General features: G+C 40.6%; 1 protein-coding gene across 1 annotated transcript; it reads right to left on the bottom strand.

The window, feature by feature from the left end:
* Positions 1-11,386: 11,386 nt before the first annotated feature.
* On the bottom strand, positions 11,387-25,249 carry ZFAND5 (zinc finger AN1-type containing 5). The gene is made up of 6 exons (XM_074953242.1): positions 25,168-25,249; positions 19,976-20,133; positions 19,504-19,612; positions 18,787-18,887; positions 14,087-14,212; positions 11,387-13,775 (listed from the first exon to the last, which is right to left on the bottom strand). Exons 2-6 carry the CDS (start codon positions 20,124-20,126, stop codon positions 13,627-13,629), a joined length of 636 nt encoding a protein of 211 aa, XP_074809343.1. The 5' UTR covers positions 20,127-20,133; positions 25,168-25,249; the 3' UTR covers positions 11,387-13,626.
* Between the last annotated feature and the right edge of the window lie 445 nt (positions 25,250-25,694).

The raw sequence follows: 25,694 nt of genomic DNA, 5'->3' as shown, positions 1-25,694 counted from the left end.
GTGTCAGTCATTGAGCCAGGGGCAAATGGAATTCAACAATCCCAGCTCCTGATACCACCAGGAACTACAGGACCAGCTGCGATTGCATGAGTATTTTATATTGCAGATTGCACTGACAAACCCTCAAGTCACAATGTTAGGCACCGCCTCTCTCATAATCTTTGGATGCTTCCCCCAGCCAACCGACCACCATCTCTCTCTTTATCAGTATTCAGCCTCGGCTTTTTCTCCAAAGTGCCTATTTCATCAACCAATGGGAAACTACTACAGCATTTCCTTTCGGTTTGATGACAAAGAGGCACAGAGCTGTGTACCATCCACATAGTGAGGACATTATAGCCCAAATCATTATAGCCCAAAGCCAAGAGGAAAGAAAGGACGTGATAAAAGGAAGAGACATTTTGCTATGCTCTCTCTCTTCCACCTACATCTACAGACACCACCACCACCAAGCGAGTGAAACGCTGATCAAAGGGGAGAGCCTGGCTGAAAAGCCAGCCTGTGGTGAGAAGCATCTAAGTTTTTAAGGACATTGAAAGTGTTAAGATCAGCTTAGAATGCATTTTGCTTTTATTTCATTTGTCCAGATCTGACTTGTTGTGCTTTGACTTATAATCACTTAAGATCTATCTTTATAGTTAATAAATTTGTTTGTTTATTCTACCTGAAGCAGTGTGTTTTGTTTGCAGTGTGTCCATCGGCCATAACTGGACACTGCAAGACGGAGGTTCCTAGGGTTGCGTCTGGGACCAGAGATATTGGCTAGTGTCACTCGCTTGCAAGTAGCTGGGAGCAGCTTACATGCCAGAGGCTGTGTGTGAACAGCCCAGGAGTGGGAGTTCTCACAGCAGAGCAGCGTAAGGCTGGCTCCCAGAGTCCAGGACTGGAGTCGCCTAGCAGATCACTGATCCAGATAATACCAGACGGGAATGTCACAACCACACAATTTGGTATGAAAACAGAGGTGTTGCAGGTCCAGATTAAGATGCATGGTCAAAGCCATGTAGGGAAGCTTTTGCAATTCCTGTCTGCACTGTGCTTAGCTCTAGCTTGTGCTTCTAGTGTCTCTCTTTTCCAAGTGCTCAGTTCACCCACAAACTGTAAAACAAAAACCCTTTAAAGAGACATGTGATAAATAAAATATGTGTGAAAACTGTTGTCCGTAAGCTTTAAATGTGAAGTGAAATCAATCCCAAAATTGCCAGAGGCCCAAATAGCAAAAGTGTAAATATGTAATCTAAAATACTCATATGTTTATAGCACTTTTGTCATTGGATATACTTTTTAAAACATACCTAAGCACATTAATCTTCTTTTTTACAGATAGGGAAGATGAAGCGCACGGAAGTGAAGTGATTTTGTCTAACATCAATGAGTTTGAAAACCGAACCCCAGTCTAGTCTCCTGACTCCCACTCACATACCCTATCCTCTGGGACATGCTGTCTCCATCACTTACCCTAGTTTTATGATGGAACCATTAGAGGGTGCTATAGGAAGAGCCCAAAATTTGTGAGACTGAACCTGAAAGAGCAAGTTACAAGTGATGTGCAAGATGGGACAAACCCAGCCCAGCCTCACAGGAACAATGGACACTGGCTTAGGCAGTAACAAAAGAATCTGTTAGACCAGAGATCGGCAACCATTGGCAAACAGCCCATCAGGGGAAGCCCCTGGCGGGCCAGGCTGGTTTGTCAACCTGCAGCGTCCGCTGGTTCGGCCGATCGCAGCTCCCACTGGCCGTGGTTCACCGTCCCACGCCCACAGGGGCTGCAGGAAGCAGTGCGGGCCAAGGGATGTGCTGGCCGCCCTTCCCGCAGCCCCCATTGGCCTGGAACGGCGAACCGTGGCCAGTGGGAGCTACGATCTGCCGAACCTGCAGAGGCTGAAGGTAAACAAACTAGCCTGACCACCCCTCGCCAAATCCTTGTGTCCTTTTTTGTTTCTTTAGACATACAAAGAGGACCAGAAAGATTTTATAAAATAAAATATTTATAAAATTCAGGTCCTGTCTAGGCTGTCTGTCTGTGATAACTGAAGAAGAGCTAAAACAAATGTAAAGCCAATTTTTTCAGGTGCCACTAGCTTTGGATGACTCAGTTTTGGGGCAACTTGAGACACCATAAAAGGACCTGATTTTTAGAGGGCAGGTGGCTCAGCACTTTCGGAAAAATCAGGCCCCTTTAAGGTGTCTCAAATTGGTCATCCAACAAAAGAAGCACCCAAAATCACTAGTCACTTATGAAAATGGAGGCCATACACCTATGTAAAATTGCAGGATGAAAAACTATTTGAAAATTCTTGACACACTATTAAAAAAGAATTAATGAACTATATTGCAAGGGCAGAAAGAGTGGAGGAAACCATGCCCCAGCTCACACATTACATGTGATGTTTGTGAAAAAGGTGGTTTCCATCACAACCCAAACTTCTGACCTTATATAGACAGTTCTGGTTATTTGGGGTATAGGAAAGTTTAAAGACAAAGGAAATAACATTAAAAAATTCTTTACATAATGTACACCATGACGCATCTGAAAAGAGACATCAGAAAGACCAGGGTTTCAATAATGTATGGACTCGCTTCATTTTGAAAATCATCACAAGTATTTCATTTATTTTTTTAAAAAATAGATAGAGATTTAGTATATAGATTCAGCACTTAAATACTCAAACCATCATGTTTTCAGCTGTCTGCTTGCTTTAGGAATCCTGTACTATGCCCCTGAGGGGCCTGTAAGGAGAATATGCATGAGAAAAACAATGTACAATAGAAATGGTAATTTATGCAAGAAAAACACATTCTGTGCACCCTCCAAACTAATTCATGCAAAGTGATTATTACTGTGATTCACTGTCTCATGAATAAGCCTAAGAGTCTAGAATGCTGGCTCACTTGAGAGTGATATGTACTGGATGAGATTTCTTCCCTCCATCCATGATTCTTATGTACATTACGTGTTTGCCTTTTGGGTCAACAATCCCATTATATATCAGTTTTCAAATCTGTATTCTCACTTCTTGTAAGAGATTTTAAATTTTTCACTATGACTCCCTTCCCCTTTATAGCAAACCCTCCTGTCGCCTCTTTGGTGTTACCCAGCACATATATCCACTCGCATTTAAGATTATTTGTTATAGCCTGTCTGCACTGTGGTAATGCTGACTCCTTCTAATCTGCCCACGCCCTTAAGCATTTGGACCATCTCCTTTTCCTTAATCATTCACTACATATTTTCTTATTACAAGCTTCAGGCGAAATTCTTCTGACTTTCATTCTCACTCATAGACATGTGCTTCTCCCATTGAACTAGATCGGAGTTGTGGGTGGGTATCTGAGGGAAAAATCCGGACCTTGGTGTTATTTCCTTTCTTTTCCATTGATTACACTGCTGTCTCCTTGGATGAATTTGCACTCAGCAGAAAACAGTAACTGTCTCTATATTCCCTTCAACTGAACACAGCAAATTAAAACAAAACTAGGACTTGTCCTCTAGCAGGTTAAACTTCAATTGGCAATTTAAAGGCCAAAGTATATTCTGCTGAAGTGCATATCATACAATGCCAAGGGGAAATAATCATTATTCATATCAAAGCTCTGAGAAGTAAAACTACATATAAAATTTTCTTCTGGTGGATTTTGACCCTCCCATCACTGTAGTAATTGATGCTTATTGCACTTGTAGCAGAGAACTTTGTAATTTCTAAAATTCCCTGACAATGACCATCATTGTCTTTCTCCTTCCCCTCCTCCAGATTTGGCTTCCTTTTTAGACTGCTCCCCTAGTAGACTGTTCAAATCTGTCATTTATTATTTTCAGTGGTAATTTCATATTGTCCATTATGTAGAGCACACTGAAGTTCTGTGGGGCTATAACTCACTAGCTCCTCCTGCTTAAGTTTCAATAGAACTTGCCCTCAATAACACCCTTGGATACTTAAAACAGAAATGGATGCCATTATTCAGGGTATATTTCTTCCTTCCAGGGCCTATGCTGGTTTGTTATTGTAGGGTTTCTTAAGAATGCCGAGCAACTGTCACAGAGTTTGTTTTTGCATCATTTGCCTCACATTATATGTCAGCCATCCTGCAACTGATCTTTGGTAGAAAGAGACTAAGGGACATGACATGTGTAGGGACAGGATTTTATAATTGTGACTTGTACAGAATACATGAAAGTGTGTTGTAGTACACAAGTTTTATTTACACTTGTGACTAATGTGGCCTTCCCAAACTCATACTAATAGACTATTTATACTATAACTCCACTTACTCTATATACGTACATACATATATGTGCATATTGTCTCGCTCTCTCCGATACAATTGCAGCTAAGCTTTGATTAGGGTTTCACTGTAAATTCACCATTTGTCTCACCCAGAAATTTTCATTCTGAGTAGGGGGATAGGTCCATAAATTCAGGAGTTATGGGTTATTCACTGTAGGAGGAGAGTCAGATGTTTTTGATAACTCCTCTCACTGAAGAGTCCCTCCAGAGAGTCACTTCCAAAAGCTGATAACTGTTATCTAAATAAAACATTATTTAAAAAACATTTTCACAATAGCTCATAAATCTGCCCATCCATTAGGAAGTAGAGCTGTCCAACCTGACAAAAACATATTAACTGGGTCATAGATTAAATGTAAGCACATGGTTATGCATCAAAGTTCTCTAAAATGTGGGGGAGGGAACCTAATGCAACACTATTGAAAAAACCTCTCTCAGTAGAAATGAAAAGTACAGGATGAATTTGTGGACTATCTCCCTACCCAGAATGAAAATTTCCGAGTAAGTGAGACAAATTTTCTCATTGACTGTCCTGGATGGGTCCATAAATCCATTAGTGATGGGAGTTCTTTGTCTTAGTATCCTCCCCCCATCACTATCAATTGTTGGGTGGACTAAGGATGAGCTATGGCTTGCAGCCCCCTCCTGGCATGGTCTGCTTCACCTGTTTGAAGTCTATCTACATTATTGAGTTTTTTGAAGGTTTGTAGTGATGCCCAAGATTGCTAACCTGCAGAACTGTTCACATGGTGGTTCACCATGTTATCCCCTGCCTCCAGCAAGAGGGAGTCTTTTTCTTGTGGTAAGTTGGTGTCATCTCCCTACCACCACCGGCCTTTCAGCCACTCACACAGTGTCTTCAGGGCTATGCCAGTCCTAACTTCACCTTGAAGGTTAACAACGGGTCCACCCAAGCCTGAGTCCCTTAGAATACTCTCACTTTGATATCCAACCTGAGGCTACGACCAGCAATTCCAGATCCTCTACATCCAAAGGAGCAGTATACCCTAGTTTACCAGTTTTACCTTAAACTACACAACACTTGTGAGCATTTATAGTAAAACAAAAGTAGATTTATTAAAGAAGGATTTAAACTAGAAATGAGGGAGCGGTGGAAACAAAGTTATAAATACAACACAAAATCATAAAACTTGAACCTAGATCAATGCTTATCAAGTTACCTTTCCCATCTCATAAAGTAGATTCTCCCAGCCCCCACAAAGTTCAGTCTGTTGCAGAGATAGCTGGTTTCTCAGGATCCAAATGTTCATAAAAGGAGACCATGCTCCATCAGGGGTTATCTCAGTGCATGGACACAGAGTACTTCTCTCGCCAGTGTGTTATACTGAAACAACCTTTTGTTTCCATTCACAGATCAGGCAAACCGCTGTCTTGTAAAGTTTCTTTTTTACCTTTAAGTGGCTTCGATTGTCTGTCGTAGCCTCTGATGGTTTCCCATTCAGAGTCTTAGTATTGCACAAGGCTAAACCATTGAACCTTGCATTGCATCCCCAACCAGACAGGGTGGGGTGACAACTCCTCCTTGCCCAAATGGGCCATCGCATTATCTTCTAGTGACTAATTTCTACTTTAAGTACATAAAGCATATTTTCAGTACATTATTCCTTAAATGTTACCTGTACATACATCTCACAATGATTATGAATCTTGACAAATTACGAGTTTTCTGTAGATAGAGGGTATCCATAAAGAGTAAAGTGAAGGGTAAGACATTTGGTGAAGTGAGTTTCTCAGGTCTGAGGTGAGAGTTGTTCACAAAGAACAGGGGACCCTTTCCCAAGGGGTTTTTGTGTCAGAGACCCTTACTCCACTTAAAGGGATGACTAGCAGGATAGAGGGCCAAGAATTCAAAGTTGTAAGAGTTCAGAGAGGAAGCCCTATGCCCGCACTTTTCAGCTGAAAGCACTCTAAGATTACCACCAAGGCGGCAGGCTGAGAGCTAATTCTAAAATGGCTACCTGGGGTGCACAAGATTTTGACTCCAAAATGGCCACTATGACCCCACCATAAAGGGAAGAAGGGGCAGTAGCAGGAAATTGATTTCCTCTGTGCCATTACTGGTTGTTAGCACCCCTCAGAAATAGATGGGATGTCCTGACCACAACATGTGCAGTAGTGTGGGGGTGGGGGGGGGGGAAAGAGAGGAGGGAGGGAGGAGTCCTTGGCAACATATGTAGCCCCATAATGATTCTTTGGCTGGTGGAGGGGAGGGAAGATGACGGTGCCAGATCAGTAGGCTGGAGCTCCGAGACCTTTGTAGTTCACCTAGTGATGGGGCATGGTCTATGCCAGTAGCCACATATTAAACTCCTGGTATCAACACCTGTCCTCTCTGGGTCTCTTGTTAGTTTGTAGATACTACTGGGCTGTCCTCTGGGGCATGCTGGCAGCCTGCTTTGTAATTGCAGTAGTACCAATACTAGTGGAATAAAAGGAACTCTTTCCTCCTTCAGTGAACTCAGCCAAGGATGCTGTGCACAGACCCTGCCCTTTCCCTACTTTGCTTTTTGGCCATTACCAGTGCTAATCTGGAGGGAGATCTTAGTTAAAGGCCCCATGGCACCCCAGGCAATTGTGAAGTGAATTTTAATGGCCCTTCCCAAGGCAATAGCTCTGCATTACAAAGTGGAGAGCGGAGAAAAAGAAAAATTAATCATGGTATGCGCAAAAAGAAAAGGAGTACTTGTGGCACCTTAGAGACTAACCAATTTATTTGAGCATGAGCTTTTGTGAGCTACAGCTCACTTTGTAGCTCACGAAAGATCATGCTCAAATACATTGGTTAGTCTCTAAGGTGCCACAAGTACTCCTTTTCTTTTTGCGAATACAGACTAACACGGCTGCTACTCTGAAACCAATCATGAAACCAATCTACAGAGCACCTGAGTACACTGCTACAACATTAGAGGCAGGGCAAATTCTGGCAGGGCTCTGTAATGGGAGGAGTTATCTGGAGTGAGTCAGTCCAGTCAATCAAAAACATCTGACTCTGCTTCCTGCAGCATAGGGGGACTGACAAATTAATCACTACTGAATTTATGGACCGACATTGGTCTTGAGAGGCATAGTTGCCCTCATGTCATGTGGTCAAAGGCAGATAGCTCCCATAGCTCTCAAGACATCTGCAGAAGGTTGAAGCATTGACACAAGATCTAGTGCCTCTGCCTTAGTCCCTAAGAGCTTGTCTACATTGGAAACTATACCATTTTAACTATACTGGTATAGTTTAAGTGATATTAATACCTTAGTGTGGACACAGTTGTACCAATATACAGATACTGTACAGAAAGGGAACCACCACAGATATAAGTCACCTTTAGACCAATATAACTGCATTCATACTATGGCTTTTGCCATTATAGCTGGTCACTTTAAAAAAAAAAAAAAAAAAGAAAAAAAGAAGAGAGACACCCCTAACTGAAATAGTTAGACTATTAAAACTTTCAAGTTAGACCAGGCTTAAGGCTTCCCCTTCCTTTCTGGCACCATGGCTCCCTCTTGATTAGTGCAGGGTCCTAAATCTCCAGTTTGCCTGACATAGTGTTTGCAGTATTGGAAATGAGGGTAGGAGTAAGGGCATGTGGGCACCCACTTACCTCTAAAAAATTTAGGCCAAACTAGTACTTTGTCCCTTTTTCTACAGCCAAAAGTGAAGGGGACAGAGGACTTTCTTTGAATGCATACCTTCAGGCTAACAAGGACCTTTAAAATTAAGTTACAAAACGCTCTCTTTTAAAACGTCATGTGTGGGATTACTTAAGTGCTGCAATCTTCCAGAACCCAAATGTTTGATGCCTGAAAAAAATTCAAGTTTTCCTTTATATCTCTGGTATATTGAATACAATGCACTACAAAGCTCAGTAGGCATTAATGAAACTGAATAGCAGGCTCCCACTCCATCAGTTTGCCATTTCCACAGACATTAATTTATACTGCAGAACTTATATCCCATTAACTTTTGCATAAAATATATTTATCACAACCAAAGATATTCCATTTTTTTTTTAAAACTTGGTCATTCCTCCACACACCCCTACTTTTTAGTTTCAGGGCTTAATGATGTCTCATTTTTCTAACACAAAAAATGGATATTAAGTCACTGCAGTAGACAAATCTGCTGCCTCAGTCATTTTAAGACTAGCATCCATTCATGAACTCTTTAAAAAAAATGCCCAAAGTACTTTTTGAAGGTAGTTAAGTGAAATATTTGACAGCTATATTATTTATAAATTAAAAAGTTACCAATTTTTGCAATTTTAAAATTGGTTCTGTTGTAAGACATTTCTAGAAAGCTGTATAAGAGCGTATAATGTTTGAGGCTATTCTCTTAATGTTACACATGGGAGTTTTTGAAAAAAGTCAGAAGCCTAGTGTCTACATTTAAAGCACTACAGCAGCGCCTGCACCTCTGTAGCACTTCAGTGTAGACACTACAGCAAGGGGAGGGGTTCTCTATCACTGTAGGCAATGGAAGCTAGGTCTACAGTATAAATCAGAGTATTAAATCACAGCAGTCTAAAGGCCAATTTCTCTAAGAATTTAGGACATTGATCTTTCATTCTAAATTTGGGAGAGAAAAACCTAAATTGTTGGCCAACTAGGAAAGTACATCCAGTCATTATCCTTGTATATACATAGAGCAAAACCAAATCTATTTTTTGGTGCCTAAGCAACCAACCAATTCCTAAACCAGTAGTTATACTTATTGAGGTTTATATCTACAGTATTTGTGAATCTGTGTTTAGGATCTGTATCCTAATCAGATTAGGAAGCATTTCCAAAGCACCAAGTACAGAAGAGGTTGCCAGGAGCAAGTCAGGGCCTTCCAGCCCTGTTTTGTGCCTAGCAGCCCCAAAGGGCCAACATAGCAGAGGGCAATCACCAAGGTTTAGGAAAAACAGACATCTTATGGTAGCAGCTTGGAAGGAAGTGTTGTGGGGGCCTGTCCTGCCCCTTCCATCTAGGGAATAGCAACCATAGTTGGGTTTGCCAGGTGAAGACTATTTAAAAGATCTGGGGGTTTCCATAATGTGGCTGCTTTAAGGAAAGGAACCTAAATTTCTCAAAAAATGAGATGTGCTTGTCTTCAACCTGACCACTTACATCTACACTTATACATTCTTCCTCCATATCTTCCATTGTTTGTACAGCATTAGCAAGTGTTGGTCATTATCTTAAGGAAAAAACATTGGGCATTTAAAAAAAACACTTCTCCAGGACTGCATATTTTTATTGTACTCTGCAGTTAGATAAAAACCATCTCAGCATAGTTGTCTAATGTTAAATGAAGTCTAGTATCAAGTGATCAGGTTTCTTTGTTGACAGGTGGTTTTCCTGTTTCTAACTATCTACCACTTTAAATCTGAAGACCCATCAATACAGAAAAATGGTCAGAGTAGCCATCTAATTAGAATAACTAAGTACTAAGGTGGATTGCTCTTATGTATTTGGATCATATGATGACATACACTGCTAGGAGGTCAACTATTTCATGCATTGGGAAATGGAAGATTGGTCAACAGTACATTTTTAAATTATTTATTGAGATTGTCAGTCCGTTGCCTGAGGTGCTTAAAACCAGTTTTCTTTTTCTAAAAGAGGAATACTCACAGTCTATCATAGAAGACAGAAGTTACCTTTTCTTGAATTAATGCCCTTCTTGTAATTGTACCCTTCATAACAAGCTAAACAATATACCTTCCCCAGCCTTGGTGTTTACACTAGTACAAGTAGACAATTACATCCTCTCAGTAATGTTGCACGCTAAACAGTTCTTCCCTTCACTTGGACATTTGTCTTCTGAATTTACATTTAGAGGTTTTAACATGTAAAATAAGTACACAATGAACATACATAGCATAAAAATTAGCCAACAGCTCTGGCCTCAGTCATGTCAGTCTCCATTGAAGGCCAGGCTGGAATATGAACGTTCATGCTTTTGGAAAAGGTTACTTTATAAGGAAACTCAGTTTTCATAAACCATGATATGATGCAACATGCTACACTGCAATGAGAATGTGAAATGAAAGCTTAGGCTGTTAGACCAGCTCTAAGTGATATTACAACTCTAAAAAATCAGCAGTATGGTTAGTTCAGTACCGGTACAATTAAAAATGAAGAGGTCTTAATACCCAACATCCCATATGCCTGAATTTGGGTTCACTAGTAGAGCAGACCAGATATTGTACCTGTTTGTTCCAACAACAGAGAAACTGACACTTCCTGTACTGCTGAGGATTTCCTCAGTGGGTACAGTTATCTGCTACAAGCTAGTATCCAGTAGCTTGAGCTACTGCACTGGGACAGGGCAGAGAATTAAGTAGCCACATTCACCTTCCCAAAGGCCTGGCCCCTGACATGCTTAGCATGATTCTTGCATAAAGGAATTTCAGCAATAAATTAGACCTGTGTGGTAATGCAAAGCTTTATATAAATTGTTTTAAAGCATCCATCCACACGACTTAAGCAATTTTCAAAAATTTACAATCTTTCCATGTTTTTGGTGATTTTTTTTTTAAAAAAACCACATTCATTGGGGCAGCACATTTGGTTTGCAGTTAATTTCATCTAAAGTGGTATGTTAACCACCGGTTTGCTTTCTTTAAATGAAAAATTTTCATATACACTCAAACCTCACTTGTAACAAGCTTACATGTAGATTAAATGTGATTGGATGGAGCAGTGTGTGAGATCCCACACAATATACTCTGTTATCTTACAAGTCCTGGGGATGGGCATTTGTCTGAGAAAGGGATGGAAGTGATGTAAACTACAGCTGTCAATTAGGGATTTTTGAGAAACACCACATGAATTTAAACTCGTGAAATTTAATTCAAGTGTCCCATACGTCCTCAGATAACCCCTAAGTCATACTAACCCATGACATCACTGACATGTTTTCACAAACTGTTCTTGATGGCATAAATATAGTTAGGGTTCTCTATCCACAAACTCCCAACCTGAATTCTCTTCAAATATCCATGTGCAAATCTCTACTTCTCAGGATCAGAAGGTAACAGATCTCATTATGCTTTCTACTTTAAATTCCAGGGTTGGAGAAATGGTACTTTTCACTGCTTTAGTAAGGTTCCTTTTGGCTTATACCGATATGGATTATCCTCATTTTGGCATGTGAAACTCCCGAGCAAACCCTTTCCCCATGTCATAAGAACAAGCAGTGACAATAAGCAAGCACATGCAGAATCAGTAGACTGGATGGACGACAACTTTTATCTCAGTTTCCATTACAAGTTCACATGTATTATCCATTGGTGAAGGCTGCCTCTTTCCAACAAGTTACCGTGTGCCATGCACACCAACCTGTGGCTCCTTTGCATAGTTGGGAAGGGCAACTCTCACAGCTCCATATTTGAAATCCACATTTAGGTATAGATCCCAGGGAAGGGCCCAGTGGAAATGCTCCTGTTCTCAGAGGTTTGGATAAAATGGTGCTGTACAGTATACTAGTTATGTGGTCCCAGAGATCCATTGGAAATAGATTCGTAGGCAATGCAGCCAAAAAAAAGCCTTTGAGTTCACAGCTAATGCTCTCCTCCTTCCCTGTAGACATGATGTTGGTATTATATGCTGAAATAATCTGGCCACCACGAAAATTAGTTTGTATTCCATCTGCTACGATTTTCTCACGCAAAGAAGCCATCTTAAATTGGTAAATGAAAGCCAAACAGGTTAGAAATATACAGGCTTAAGGCACATAGAAAAAAAAAATGTCCACAGAGCAGAATCTAGAAACTAGTTGCAGCTCTTCCCCCATCCATAAGACAGCCTCGGGTTACCCAGTAACTCAAAACCCAATGAACTATAACAAAAAGGAATTATTTCCCTCTGTACATGATTTTATTATTTACATAATACAACATAGCATAGATGCTGGGTAGCATGATTATGTGCAATACATAAATATGAACTATCTAATAACTCAGAACTGGAGGACAAAGTTAAAGCAAAAAACCTGATGATTTTAATAGTGAAGTAAAAACTAAGACTGAACACTGCAATAAAAATCAGAAGTAGAGCCTTGTGTACATAGTTAACTATTTACAGATGAGAACAGGCATTACCACAACACTAGTCTAAACTGTACTGGTTTATATAAAAAACAAGTTTCATACATCACAAAAAACTTCCATTATAACACAGAAGTGATATTACCAGACAAGCATCAGTGAAGTATACTGCCTTTTCTAGAGTTATTGTACAATGCTGTAGATAATGCAGCCCATGCAATACACCCAAGAACACTACAGTCCTACACCCAAATACAATTAAAAATGATAAAGCAGCCCTCAGAGTGGTGCCAGGTACCACTTAAGTCTACAGCAGCCATGTTGGGTATGGTTTTCCATGCAGAATGGTGCCACCTTATTTTATTTAAGAAACTATTAAATAAAAAAGCTCTTATTCTCTTGAACCCAACATGAAGATACATGAAAAACTAAACTGCTCAAACATCTTTGCAACTTAGATTCCAACATATTGTTACTTGATATAGCTGCTGTGGTAAATCTAAAAACAAATAGCTTTTTTTCTTTTGTAAATAAAAATCTTACAGCATTCTGCTACACAACATTTTTAGCTATGCAAGAGTAAAGCAGACAAACCTTCTGTTGCAGGCCAGTTCATGAAGTTTCTAAGAGGGCATTTCCTTTGGGAACCTGTTCTGAACTATAACACGTAGTCATTTCCAGGATCATTCACACCCTTTAAGTATCAATTTCTCACTTTTCCTGCTGCATTTATTAAACATTAACTATATCTTAAATATGGCACCAACACTCCTCTATGTAAGGTGGATCCCCTATGTGAGCTCACATTCTGCTTCAAAACAATGAACTGTGGAAATTAAAGATAGAAGATTTAACTATGGTAGAAGTAGACTGCCAACTTTTTTCTGGTGTATCTTTTTCCCCCCAAACAGGCACGTAACACTAGCTAAAGATGATATACCTCAATTACATTCCCAAAAGGCAGATCTGCTGCAGACATGCAGATTTGATACATTTGTTTGGCACATGTGAACTGGACAATTTGTTCTCTGTGCATTTATAATGTCCTGTGCAGGTCTTAATTAATCCAATTTTATTCTGGGGAGGGCATATACATTTTAAAAGGGCTGTATCTATCCAATTCTGCCTGTAACAAACACCCAAACATCCTGAAATATCAATAAGACAGACAAGACTAAAGTAAAACTCTGGAGAACATCAAAAGAAAATGGCCATGCATCTGCTCTTTAATGTTTTCCTAGGATATATTAAAATAAAAACAAAGTCAGTCTTTTCACAAGTAGTTTAGTTTATATTCTCTGGATTTTTTCAGCCACAACAACTGGATTTTCTTTCCTGATTTTAGCTGCAGCTTCTGCTTTGTAGTCATATGGGCAGTTGTGCTTATCAGAGTAACGGTGAAGTCCACAAAACAAGTTTCCACATCGGCAGTCAAACCCTGTACAAACAAAAGGAAGCAGTGTCACTTTCAGCTCTAGCTAAACTATGATTTTAAAGCTTAGTCACTACAGACAAAGAACCAAGTATTTACCACAACTGTTCTGTTAAGAGCAATACATGAAAAAGAAAGATTCCATGCATTTCAAAAAACACAGCTGTTTCACAGGGTCTCATCCCAATGAATTTTGAAATGCTTCCTACCCAAAGTGAGTTTTAGAAAATACCAAATACAATGTTCCATCCAGAGGACTAGTAAATGCAAATGCTAGTCAACAAAAGCTGTTAAGTATTGACAGCCTTTTCATATACCTGTAAGGCCAACCTTCTTCCTGCACATGAAGCATCTGTTCTTCTTTGGTTTGGGCAATTCAGGAGCACTCTCTTCATTCTGAGAAGTACTGGGCTGAGATACTGATGGACTTGGTTGAGTAACAACTATGGAAAAAGCAAAAAAAATAAATAAAGCAAAACGAAATGAGAGCTCCAGATTAAATCTGAATAATTCAAACAACGAGCATTTGTTCAAGAACGTAGGTACAGCCCAAGACACTGCATTCCTTTCCCAGAAACTATGCAAAATTCATAGCATATACAATACCACGTTTAAGGTTTTATATTAATACTGAAATCTTTAGCTATAAACCTACAGCTGTGTCTATTACACCACGTGCTAGTAAGTCAGGAATATGGCCACTTCACCATTTAAATGCAAAAATGGAGAGAAGGGTAAGCGTTATTTAACCTACCTTCATAAAGAACTATGAATAGAAAGTATCATAAGTTAATGGTAAGTGCTATGTAAGTCATAAGACCTACTTTGAATATCAATGTATACAGGAAAGTTTAAATTTAAGGTCACACGGTAAACCAAGTATATAGTTGTGTTTGTTAGTATTCCTTTGAGAGATTCCCCCCAGTGTTTAATAGGTAAAGCACTGTGACCACCTACTCTTTAAACAATCTAAATTGTACATAAGTTTACTTGATTTCTGAAATAAAAAATCTGAAAAACCCTAAAAGCAGTGAGCTATAAAATACTTACTGCACACACACATTCCAGATTAAAGCACTACTGTTTGTAATAAAATATGAGATTAATATGGGTTTCCAATCTAACAATAGCCAGATGAGACTGTAGTGCTTCAGTGTAAACACTACCTACACCAATGGGAGGGATTTTCCTGTCAGTGTAGGTCATCCATCTCCCCAAGAGGTGGTAGCTAAACTGATGGAAGAATCCTGTCAACCTAGCATTGTCTACACAGGGACTTAGGTTAACTTAACAACACTGCACAGGGGTATGGATTTTTCACATCCTTGAGTGACAATTATGCCAACCTAATTTTCTAGTGTAGGCCAGGCCTAAGACTGCAACAGCAGCTACATTTCTGACTATTACACAATTGGTTCACACAGTTCCCTGCTATGAGCTCTATTCTCAGAGAGAGAAGAGTTACCTTTGCCTATAAGAGTGCTCTCCACTTTCCCATACGAACACTCCTACAGTAATTTAGAAAAGAGCAACAGCCCACATTTATGCCAAACCTAGACATTCTTGTATTACAGTAAATTCAGTATGGCAGGAAAGGTAGCATAGTTAAACTGACTCATTCTAAAGCTAGTTTTCAGTTGTTTCTCCCATGAACATTTGGGGTCCCGGTTGAGTCTAATTTCATTTAAGAAGCTTTTCTTGGACTGTAAATCCAAAAGTGCAATGTAGTTTTACAAGGGTCAAGACTCTGTGACTTTAATGCAAACCACCCCTTTTAAATGATTAAACATGTTTTTTTAAGGTTCCCCTTCACACCCAGTAAGTGTGACCAAGTATGTTTTGACTTCGTTTAAACAAACACTTAGACATCCGAAAATAACATGCTAAGCATATACATCATGTCCAGTTCCCACCCTAAACAGTTTACAATCTAGATGAATGATAAAATTAAACAGATGGAAACAGATAAAAGTTTCAGTTACTTGAAAGACTAGGACATGTAGATGCAGGTAAGCCCTATTTGCTTACCCTTTCTTGATAGACTGTTTATGGAGTGTTACACATTCTCTCCCCAACTCTGACATCTACAAGCTTCTGGGAGAGATTGCCAGGTGCCATAATCCGAAGAGCCTACAATACACAGATACTCAAAATATCTTCATCCCAAATGCTAGTAATAGCCACACTACTTGTCACAGTACCTGGGTATATTTATTTCTGGAGAAGCAGCTAGCTGAAGTGCAATCTTGGAAAAACTGAAGTGATAGTGGGTAGAGGGAAATAATGAGAATATCAACAAGTTTTTTCCAACAGAATTATCTTTCCTAATGTCACGAAATGGTATGTGGTTTTGGAGTCCAAACTAGACCTCCAAATAGCAACAGCAGCAAGAAAAGCACCCTTCTATCTATAGCTCGCCAGAAGACTGCATCCTGTCAGGCACAAGTCTGACCCACGCTATCGTATTCCATGCGTTTGTGACCACCAGACCGTTGTATTTGGGCATGCACCCACAAATCCACATGCGATAAAAGTTGAAGGACACGACACTAGTGCTCAGGTCTCTAATGACTACCCACTAAGTGAATGGATCAAGTTTAGTATTTATCCTCAAGATGCTAAATGGGCTTTGACCAAGTCTGTTCAGAGGACATCTTTTTTCTTTGTGATCATGAACCCTCCAAACAACTGTGATACTTGCAGACTAATCGAACTCAAACAGGACAAGATTAGTGAGAGGAGCAGCCAAAGCCTTTTCAGCAAGCCTGCCCACTGATGTTCTCTTAAAGAGTGGCAGATGACAATGAACCTAAATCTTGTCATGACTTAAGATGAACAAGTCCTTCCTCCTTGATACAGTGTTATCATAGACTATTTCCCCCATGATTTTCCCTCCTCCTGTTCTGAGGAAAGAATCTAAGAAATCCTAGGTGCTGCCAGATGGAGGAAGAAAAGAAAGACGTGAACAGTCTACACATAAGTTATTCAGTTTTGAAAAGTGCTCAGATACTATAGTAGGCACAATATAAAGACTTGATAAAAAACAAAAATTAGAGGGAGGCTAGATTCTATGGTCTGGCAAAACTGGCTTTAAGATACCCGTTGAATGGCCATATGTAGAGTTTAAGGAATACAGACTGGAGACAAAACACTGGAGCAGAGAGCAGTTTTCCTAAAGAGCCAAATACGCTGGAAGCGTGCCAGTGTAAAGATTTCAAAGCAGGGTGCAAACAAAAAAACCAACTTAAGGTTTTCCAGGTATTTACATGTACTTCCAGTATGCAATTTCTGTTCCTTTCCATCTAAACTGCAATAAAACCCTAGCTTTTGAGTTCCACAGAGGCATTTACTATTAGCCTGGTAATTAACAACAAATATTTTAAATTAAGAATGGATATAAGCAACTTTCACCAAGCAGCTTCTGTTAGCATAAAAAGACTAAAGTACTCTTTTGCATAGCATAGTTTTTGGTGTCGATTGTCATCTGTTCATCCCCAATGAGATCAGAAGCTTACAAGTTATCAGTTTCAAAGAGGACTTCTGCAATTTGGTAACTAATTTTAAATGGTTAAGAATTTTCAATTTGACTCACTTGCCACACTGTCATTACTACCTTATTTTACATATACTGTTTCCTTCCTCATTGGCACTCTCAGGTATGACCTCAAGATGCATTGTTAAAAGGCACACGACTAAGTTACAGGAGATAATCTGAAACTTGCATAGCTTATAAAAGTCTCCTTAAACTCTGTAGACACCCCAAAAAGCATCAGAGCAATAAATACACTTGTATTTATCAATCCATGTCACAGAATCATATTACTGATATACCTCTTTTACATCCCAAATAGCCAGAGCCAAAGTATGAATACAAAACAGTTTAATGCAAGACATTAAAGCAGCTCAGACAGGAAAAAAAACCTAGACAGAAATAAAGGGCTAGTTAATGTAATCTTCCTGTGACTCTTCACCTTCAGATTTTTCCAGTTTTGAAAAATGGTAATTTTGTCTAAGTATCACAGAAAAATCTCGTTTAAAACTATGGCAGCACTTACAAAACAAATACCAATTTTATAAAGCTATTTAAATGAAGTGTTTTGAAGGACACATACCAAATGGGAGAAAGGAAAAAACAACATTAGTGTTAGTAGCTGTAGAATAATATACACATTATTCAAACTTGCGTGTGACAGTTTAACAAAAATATTGGTTCAAGAACTTGGTATCTGTTTGTGTAGACCTGCTTTTCACAAAGAAGTTAATGCTCTAACTTTTCTTTACTTTAAATAATACCATTGTAAAGTATCTGTAACCTTCCCAACGTAAAAGTATCCGCTTGGATTATGAACATAATATGGCCCAACGATTAAGTTCACTCCAGTTCAAGAACAATGGATCAATTATTCCATAGGTGCTTGATCAGTCCGTCCTTCAACAGACTTGTCTGTCACATGCATTAAACTAAGAGCACAGCCCTGGGACAGAGTTATAAAAGAAATATATAGTGCTAAAAATTTTTAGCCAGTAAGCTCAAGTAATTATTTATCCTCCAAAAATGCTGCATTTCCTTCTCCAATATGGCTGAATACAAGAAGCCATATTTATGTCCACAAGCCAACAGAAATTTGAGACAAAGGTTCTCCTAGATTTTCAACAGAGGTTTCTATCATTTTAGCCCTGTAATTTTAGCCCTCCGGTTCTTTTCCCTTACAATTCTAAAAACAATAGTGTACAATTCTAAGTGTTTCAAAATTTAAACTGAAAGTTTAAGAGCCGAACTTGCTCTCTTGTCAAAGTCTTCAATGGGAATTGTGTGCATGTCCAAAGGTGAAATTTAGCCCCAGCTATTTTTCTCTGCACTACAAATGTACACTCAAATATTCAGAACCACCACCTTCAGTTTTTAATATTTTTCCTAGGACAGTATTATGATGGTGAGGGAAGAGACGGTAAAATATAAACTGTCAACTTCTGCTAAAATCCACTAGTTGTATTCAAAGTTAATTTGATGGCACACCTGGCTCTGTTGTCTCTGTTTTCGGTGTTACTTTTTCCTCTCTTGAAATGCTCATTTCTGTCATTTGCTGTGTTACGGGCAAGGCGGCAACAGGTACATTTCTGTTACGTTCAATGAGAAAAAGCAATTCATGTTAGTTTTGAGTTTACACTAAATGTATGTGTTGTCTAAACTCTACTTAAATATTCTCAGCAGTTTAAACTACTCGTTTTGCCACTACAGAGATAGCTTCTACCATATTTAAAGAAAGTAATGAAAGATGCTTCTTTTAATAATTACTTCACTCACTCTACAGCAGTATTTCTCAACAGCTGGTCCATGGACCAGTACCGGTCCCAGAGATCTCCCCAACACAGTTTAGGAAGGCAGCAAGCCGGTCCCTGGTATCAAAAAGGATGAGAAATACTGCTCTAGAAGACTGAAGAAGCCATGTAGCAAACTGCTGTTCTGCTAAGAATCAAGAAAGCGTTCTTGCAATATCCAGCCGTCTAATACCAAACATCGTATACCACTTACATCAGCAATCTTCAATTAAGTTCACAAAGCATTGGTCAATCAGTTCTCCACCGGACAGTTTGTCAGCTATTTATTTCTCCAGAAACTAACTACAATGGTGATATCAGTACACCTACACCATGATTGTTTTAAGTATAAACCCTCTATTTGTTTTATGGATTAAACTCAAGTTTAGCCTCAAAACAGTAATCTACAACTTACCTTAATTTGTCAGATGTGCTGCCAGCAGCACCTTCACAGTTTAAGCTAGCATCTACTCTCTGAACTGATACAGCGTCTGAGGTAGGACTGCTTGAACCACTGGCTGTTCCTATGCAATAGAAATTTGAAAGTTAAGTAAATGTGTAGAATATAAATTAATAACTACTCAAGCACACTTACGGATAGTATTAGTTTAGCTGTTCTCACCCAATTACTTGATATTTGATTAGATTGCTGTGTGTGTCTTTAAAACTGCATGCTAATGAAATACAACTAAAGTGATCATCTAAATATATGGATCAAGTGCTCAGCAGAGACTTAGGGTGGGGCACCAAGTATAGTGTGTTGTCCAGAATGTACAAATCAACATAATTTTGTTTTCAGCATAGCCATTGCAGATGTTCCTGCCTCCAACATTTGTCCTACGATTCCTGCCATCTTCTCAGACATTTCTCCAAATAAAGAAGTTTACCCATTGGACTGATTCTGCCACTATTCTGCTGTCGTTGAAGATGCTCTTTGTAGCAGACGGAGCACATTCCATTTGTCCTAGGATTCCCATAAAATCCACATCCGGTACTACACAGCATGGGCCCTGGGGTCTGGTTCGTCTCCTGAGCCATTTCTGTGCTGTAAATAAAACCAGATAACTGCATTAAAAGTTGGCATGTAACCAAAAATCGATCATAGTTTGTAGGAGACAGTCATTAGTATCTTTACATAATACAAATGTAGCCTGTGTTAAGAATGCTGATATTTATTTGTAGAAAAAGTAAAGTTGCAGTAATGGAAAGCAGAGATATTGTTATACCTTTATAAAATCCTAGTAGAAAAATTTCAATGATATCACGTAGGTTGGAAGAAGGGTACATGTAATTATACACCCTTATGAACAGATTCACTTCACTCATCACTGAGCAGTAAAAAAACCAAACCTGTGTCTCTGTCACTCATTTTGAGTATTTTCTATTCCCGAAATCAGATCCGCTGAATAAATCACACCAAATCTGTGTACACTAATCAATTCTGGAAATCAATGTAATCTATTTATCAACAGACTAGACAGCAAATAAACTGCCTTCACTGCTTATATGATATGTGGGTCCTGGATAATTTCAACTCAGAAGTTCCACGAATTAACAAGTTGTATTTTGGCAATACACTCAATAAAGCAGAGTGGGGAAGTTTACTACAAGTACTAGCCAACAGTCAATTTCAATATGCACTTCTAACTATAGAAGTAATTTCCAAAACAGAGTAAGTAGTCTTGTTTGTATGAAAGCTGACACTGTATGTTAACTGGCAGCAATGAGGGGCAGAATCTTCCATATACAGGGTCAGCGGGCATTTCTGAATCACCACAAATTTATTTTTCGGTGCTTTAAAAGTTGCATTTGCAACAAACTTGAACAGAACTCTTGCAAGAAACGCATTGGCTGCTAAAATACACCCATTTACACAGCCTACTCATTTCCATAAGCTCAGCAAAGTACTCTGGCTCAAGAATTTATAGCCAGGTACCCATGTCTGGCATTGGATAATAAAAGCCCTCACCTCTGCATAACAAACAGCAAAAATTAACAATACAAATACCTCACCTTCACTAGTGATTTATCTCTGCAATGCAAGTTTAGTAGAAAACCTGATATAGCAAGGAACCCTTGGCTCCCAAGAGCACTATTATAACAGGGGCACAGTATAATTAAGTGATCTCCTACAAATCCAGGGCAAATTAAAATATTAGACTGGGCCACTAGAAAAATTGTGTTTTAAAACAATACACCTTGTGGGGCACAATGAACTTTTTAAAACTTGGAGAGCTAGATATTTTGACAAAACAGCCTCTCCATATTAGTGTCTCCCTCTCTAGTTACGTCCAAAATGAATTACAGATATTTGAAAAGACTAGTTTAAGGTTCACAGCAACCCAATATACATGTTGATACATAGGTGCTTGCTATGGACCAAAACATAGTTCTGTAAATTAAAGGTCTGCGTCTCCCAAGGATGATAGGCCTTTCTTTAGAGATATTATAGTAGCTGAAACTACACTGGAGTATCATATCACTGTGCGGCTCCAAGGGAGATTGAGGGGCCACTATAGTAAGCACTGTAAATACACAGAAAATCCCTGACCCAGAAAATTTACAAACTAGATAAGGCACACCAAGGGGCAAAAAAGAACACAGTTACATGTACGCTTTTACAGATCTGGAATTGAAGCAAAGAAATTAGGTGACTTGCACAAGGTCACTCAGATAGTGACATCTCTTGATCTAGATCTCTAGTTCAGTACCTTGACAAGACCTGCCTTTTTGACACCTGTCATAGGCTTCTACCAAATTGTGGTTTTACAACCATTTTTCATTTATTTTAAGGACCCATGCAGATGGAACTGATCAGCTAAACAGCATAAACAGTGGCCTATACAAAGTACTGCCAGATGAACTAAAAATACAGAAAATATTTTCTTCTAATCTATAGTAACTTTAGTCCCTACAATTTAGATATTCCGAGGATGTAAGTGCTAACAAATATATCAGAGGGATAAATACCACAGAGAGAGAAGAATTATTTAAGCTCAGTACCAATGTGGACACAAGAACAAATGGATATAAACTGGCCATCAGGAAGTTTAGACTTGAAATTAGACAAAGGTTTCTAACCATCAGAGAAGTGAAGTTCTGGAACAGCCTTCCAAGGGAAGCACTGGGGGCAAAACACATATCTGGCTTCAAGACTAAGCTTGATAAGTTTATGGAAGGGATGATATGATGGGATAGCCTAATTTTGGCAATTAATTCATCTTCAACTATTAGCTGTAGATATGCCCAATGGCCTGTGATGGGATGTTAGATGGGGTGGGATCCGAGTTACTACAAACAATTCTTTCCTGGGTGTCTGGCTGGTGAGTCTTGCCCACATGCTCAGGGTTTAGCTGATCGCCATATTTGGGGTCAGGAAGGAATTTTCCTCCAGGGCAGATTGGAAGAGGCCCTGGGGTTTTTTTGCCTTCCTCTGCAGCATGGGGCATAGGTCACTTGTTGGAGGATTCTCTGCACCTTGAAGTCTTTAAACCATGATTTGAGGACTTCAATAGCTCAGACATAGGTTAGGGGTTTGTTACAGGAGTGGGTGGGTGGGATTCCGTGGCCTGCATTGTGCAGGTGGTCAGACTAGATTATCACAATGGTCCCTTCTGACCTTAAAGTTTATGATTCTAATTTTAATTAAGTGGTGTTCCTTTTAATAATTCTAAACATGTCAGCATCCACGAATGAGTCTCCAGTACTCCAACTTGCTCCTCTTAAAAATGAAGATGTTGTAAACATGTTTTACCACTTGGTATTTAAATCTAGCTTTAGGTTTTAATTGTTGTTTTGAATATAATGTAAATACAAGCATTTTCATGGCTCCTGTCAGCACATTCTTTCCCTACTAGAAATACGTGCCCCTAATTAAAAAGGTCAAATTATTATTTTTACAGTGACTGTTAAAGAAATTGTGCCATTTCATTTTTCTTGTACCAGGTCCAAGTATCACCTGACTAACCATTTCCTTTAAAAGACTTCACCAGTATGAAGACAAATATACCTTCATCATCCATTAATAAGTATTTATCAACCAGAAACTAAATTATGCTATTTGACCTTTGGATTAACATACTGGGAAGCTCAGATGACTATTTTCAGAGTAACAGCCGTGTTAGTCTGTATTCACAAAAAGAAAAGGAGTACTTGTGGCACCTTAGAGACTAACCAATTTATTTGAGCATAAGCTTTCGTGAGCTACAGCTCATGCTCAAATAAATTGGTTGGTCTCTAAGGTGCCACAAGTACTCCTTTTCTTTTGTCAGATGACTATGGGTTTCATAAACCTAACTGTTTCAAGCTCTTTACAACAGAAGTGCTTTGCTTGTCATACATCAGCAGCTCCCAACTAGGATGGGACCTCATAATTTAGCAGTCATCCACTTAATGTCACACATTCAATTCTGTCTTTCCCTTAGAAAACCAGCTTATAATAGTATCACATGTGCGCCTGCTTTCCTTAATATTTCTCAGAAGCTTAGGTCACATGGGTGAATGCATTAGCTTCCGCCTGTCACAAGGCTGCAATGTGACAGGCTGAGCAAGAGGCTCAGACACACAACCTCGTCAACAGGAGCCTCTGAAATCAGCTTCTATTTATATCTCAAAAGGTTGCCAACTCCTACACAACCCACAGAACTGAAGCAGCAAAGCGTACACCCACTGTAATGGAGAAATATAAAATCCAATTAACAGGATGATTACAGCTTCCTCTCTGAAGAGAGAGGGAGACATTCTTAAATTATACTTAGAAAATGCAGCATCATGGGCTAGTCATCTCAAACAGCCATTACCATTTTTAACATACAGCATAAAGACAAAACAGCTGAGTATGATCTGAGGCCCAAAAGATGACTGCTGTTGCACTGCCTTTGCTCACACACATACAGTACTCAGCATTTTTGGGTGGGTGGTTTCAACAGAAGCATTTGCCTGCATATCAGTTTGTTCCTTTTTAGGTGGAAGGAAGACACTGATTAAAAGGTTAAGGTTCTTGTTCGCCCGTTGTTTCCTTTTACAGGAGGAACTATGTTTTGCAACTTGCATTAGCTCAGCTAACGATTCTATTACAGTAACCTGAATAGCTGCTAGTTACACAAGTTAAACCAGGGCAGGAAAATACTTGATAACTATATGCTAAAGACTACGTATAAGGTATTTTGTTCTGAATTACAGCTAAACTCAAGGGCACTTTAATAACATAAACAATTAATTTGGAGTGGGCCTCACAAAATACCACAAAACAGCAGCAATGAACTTTAGTTCTCCACGCAAAAGTGCTTTTTTAACCAAACTGCAATATTCACACCAGATACATTCACATTTTTAAACGGGTTTAGTGAGGGGGAAAGGAGAACAGAAAAAACAAATCTATACCGAAATCAATACTAAATCCATGGATGGGAGCTGCGTCAATGATGGGGCAGAATGGGACGGCTGACCTAAATCTCTATTTATCCTGACATCCTCCTTCAGATGACACCCCAGAAGCGGGATTGACCCAGGGCATTTTGCGCTTTAGAAAGGGGAGCTGAGGCGCTCCCTAGATACACGGAGAATATGGATCGAAACGGACAAAGACAAAACCGAGCCAAGCCAGAAAAACAAAGGGAAGGGCAGGGCGCCGCCAGCCTCCCGCGGCAGGAGCCACTCGCCGGGGGCAGCGCTGTTCAAGCCCGAGCCGCGAGAGCGGCAACGTGCCTTCTTCCTCGCCCGGCCACCGGCAGCCCCAGGCCTGCTGGGCCCCTCTCAAAAGCCCTGAGTCACGCCGCCCAGCCGCTCGCTCGGTGCCGCCGGCCTCCTCAGCCCCTTCCGGCTCTTTGTTCTTCCCAGCAGCCGCGGCCCGCCGCCTAAGAGGATCCGCCGGTTAAGGGCCCCATTCGTTACCCCCCTCCCTCCGGCCGGGCCCTTTGCTCGGGGGCTGGGGGCCCTTCTCCCCGGACAGGCGGGGGATCTTAGCCCGTGTTAAGGGCCGGAGCGTTTCGCTGGCCCCATCCCCCCGCGCGCTGCTCGGCCCCTCCACACCCACGAAGGCCGGCCGGCCGAGACACAAAGGCCGCGGGGCGCCACTGACCTGCTCGAAGAGGCCGCTGGCGAGGGCCCCGGGCGAGCGGTCGGTTCTGCTGAGGCCAGACAAAGGCGGCGGCGGCGGCGGCGGGGGGGGGGGGGGGGTGGCTGGCTGTCCCGGCGCGAGCGGGGCAAGTCCCGGCCCGGCAACGAGCTCGCGCCGCCGCGGTTCCTGTCCTTTGTTTCTGCAGCAGCGCGGAGCGAGACGCGCCGCGCGGAGGAGGGGTGGGAGCAGGGGAGGCGGATCCTGCTACTCAACGCGCGCCGGCTCGCGCTGCTACTGCTGCGCCGCGAGGCTCCGGGGCCGGACTGAAGCACCGGCACTGGTGTCTGTCGGTCGGTCGGTGCCGCCGCCGCCGCGCGCTGTTCCGGGAGGGAGGAAGCTGGACTCGAAGCGGCCGCTCAGAGCCAGCGATGACGCTGCGGCCGGCGCCCGCACTCTCTGGAATCACACTGGCGCGCGGGTGGCGGTGGGGAGGAAGAGAAGGCGAGGCAGGAAGGGGCGGGGGTCTTCGTGACGTCACCGAAGCCGTG

The sequence above is a fragment of the Natator depressus genome, chromosome 5 (genome assembly GCF_965152275.1).
Source record: "Natator depressus isolate rNatDep1 chromosome 5, rNatDep2.hap1, whole genome shotgun sequence".
Lineage (NCBI taxonomy): Eukaryota > Metazoa > Chordata > Testudines > Cheloniidae > Natator > Natator depressus.
The sequence above is the reverse complement of the archived record's forward strand: the minus strand, read 5'-3'. Positions and strand labels throughout refer to the sequence as shown.

Coding starts and splice junctions, on each gene's coding strand:
- ZFAND5 (XM_074953242.1), bottom strand. CDS start 20,126: ATGGCTCAGGAGACGAACCAGACCCCAGGGCCCATGCTGTGTAGTACC. Junction 18,888..19,503: donor AGCACATCTGACAAATTAAG/GTAAGTTGTAGA, acceptor TGAACGTAACAG/AAATGTACCTGTTGCCGCCT. Junction 13,776..14,086: donor GAAGAAGGTTGGCCTTACAG/GTATATGAAAAG, acceptor TTGTTTGTACAG/GGTTTGACTGCCGATGTGGA.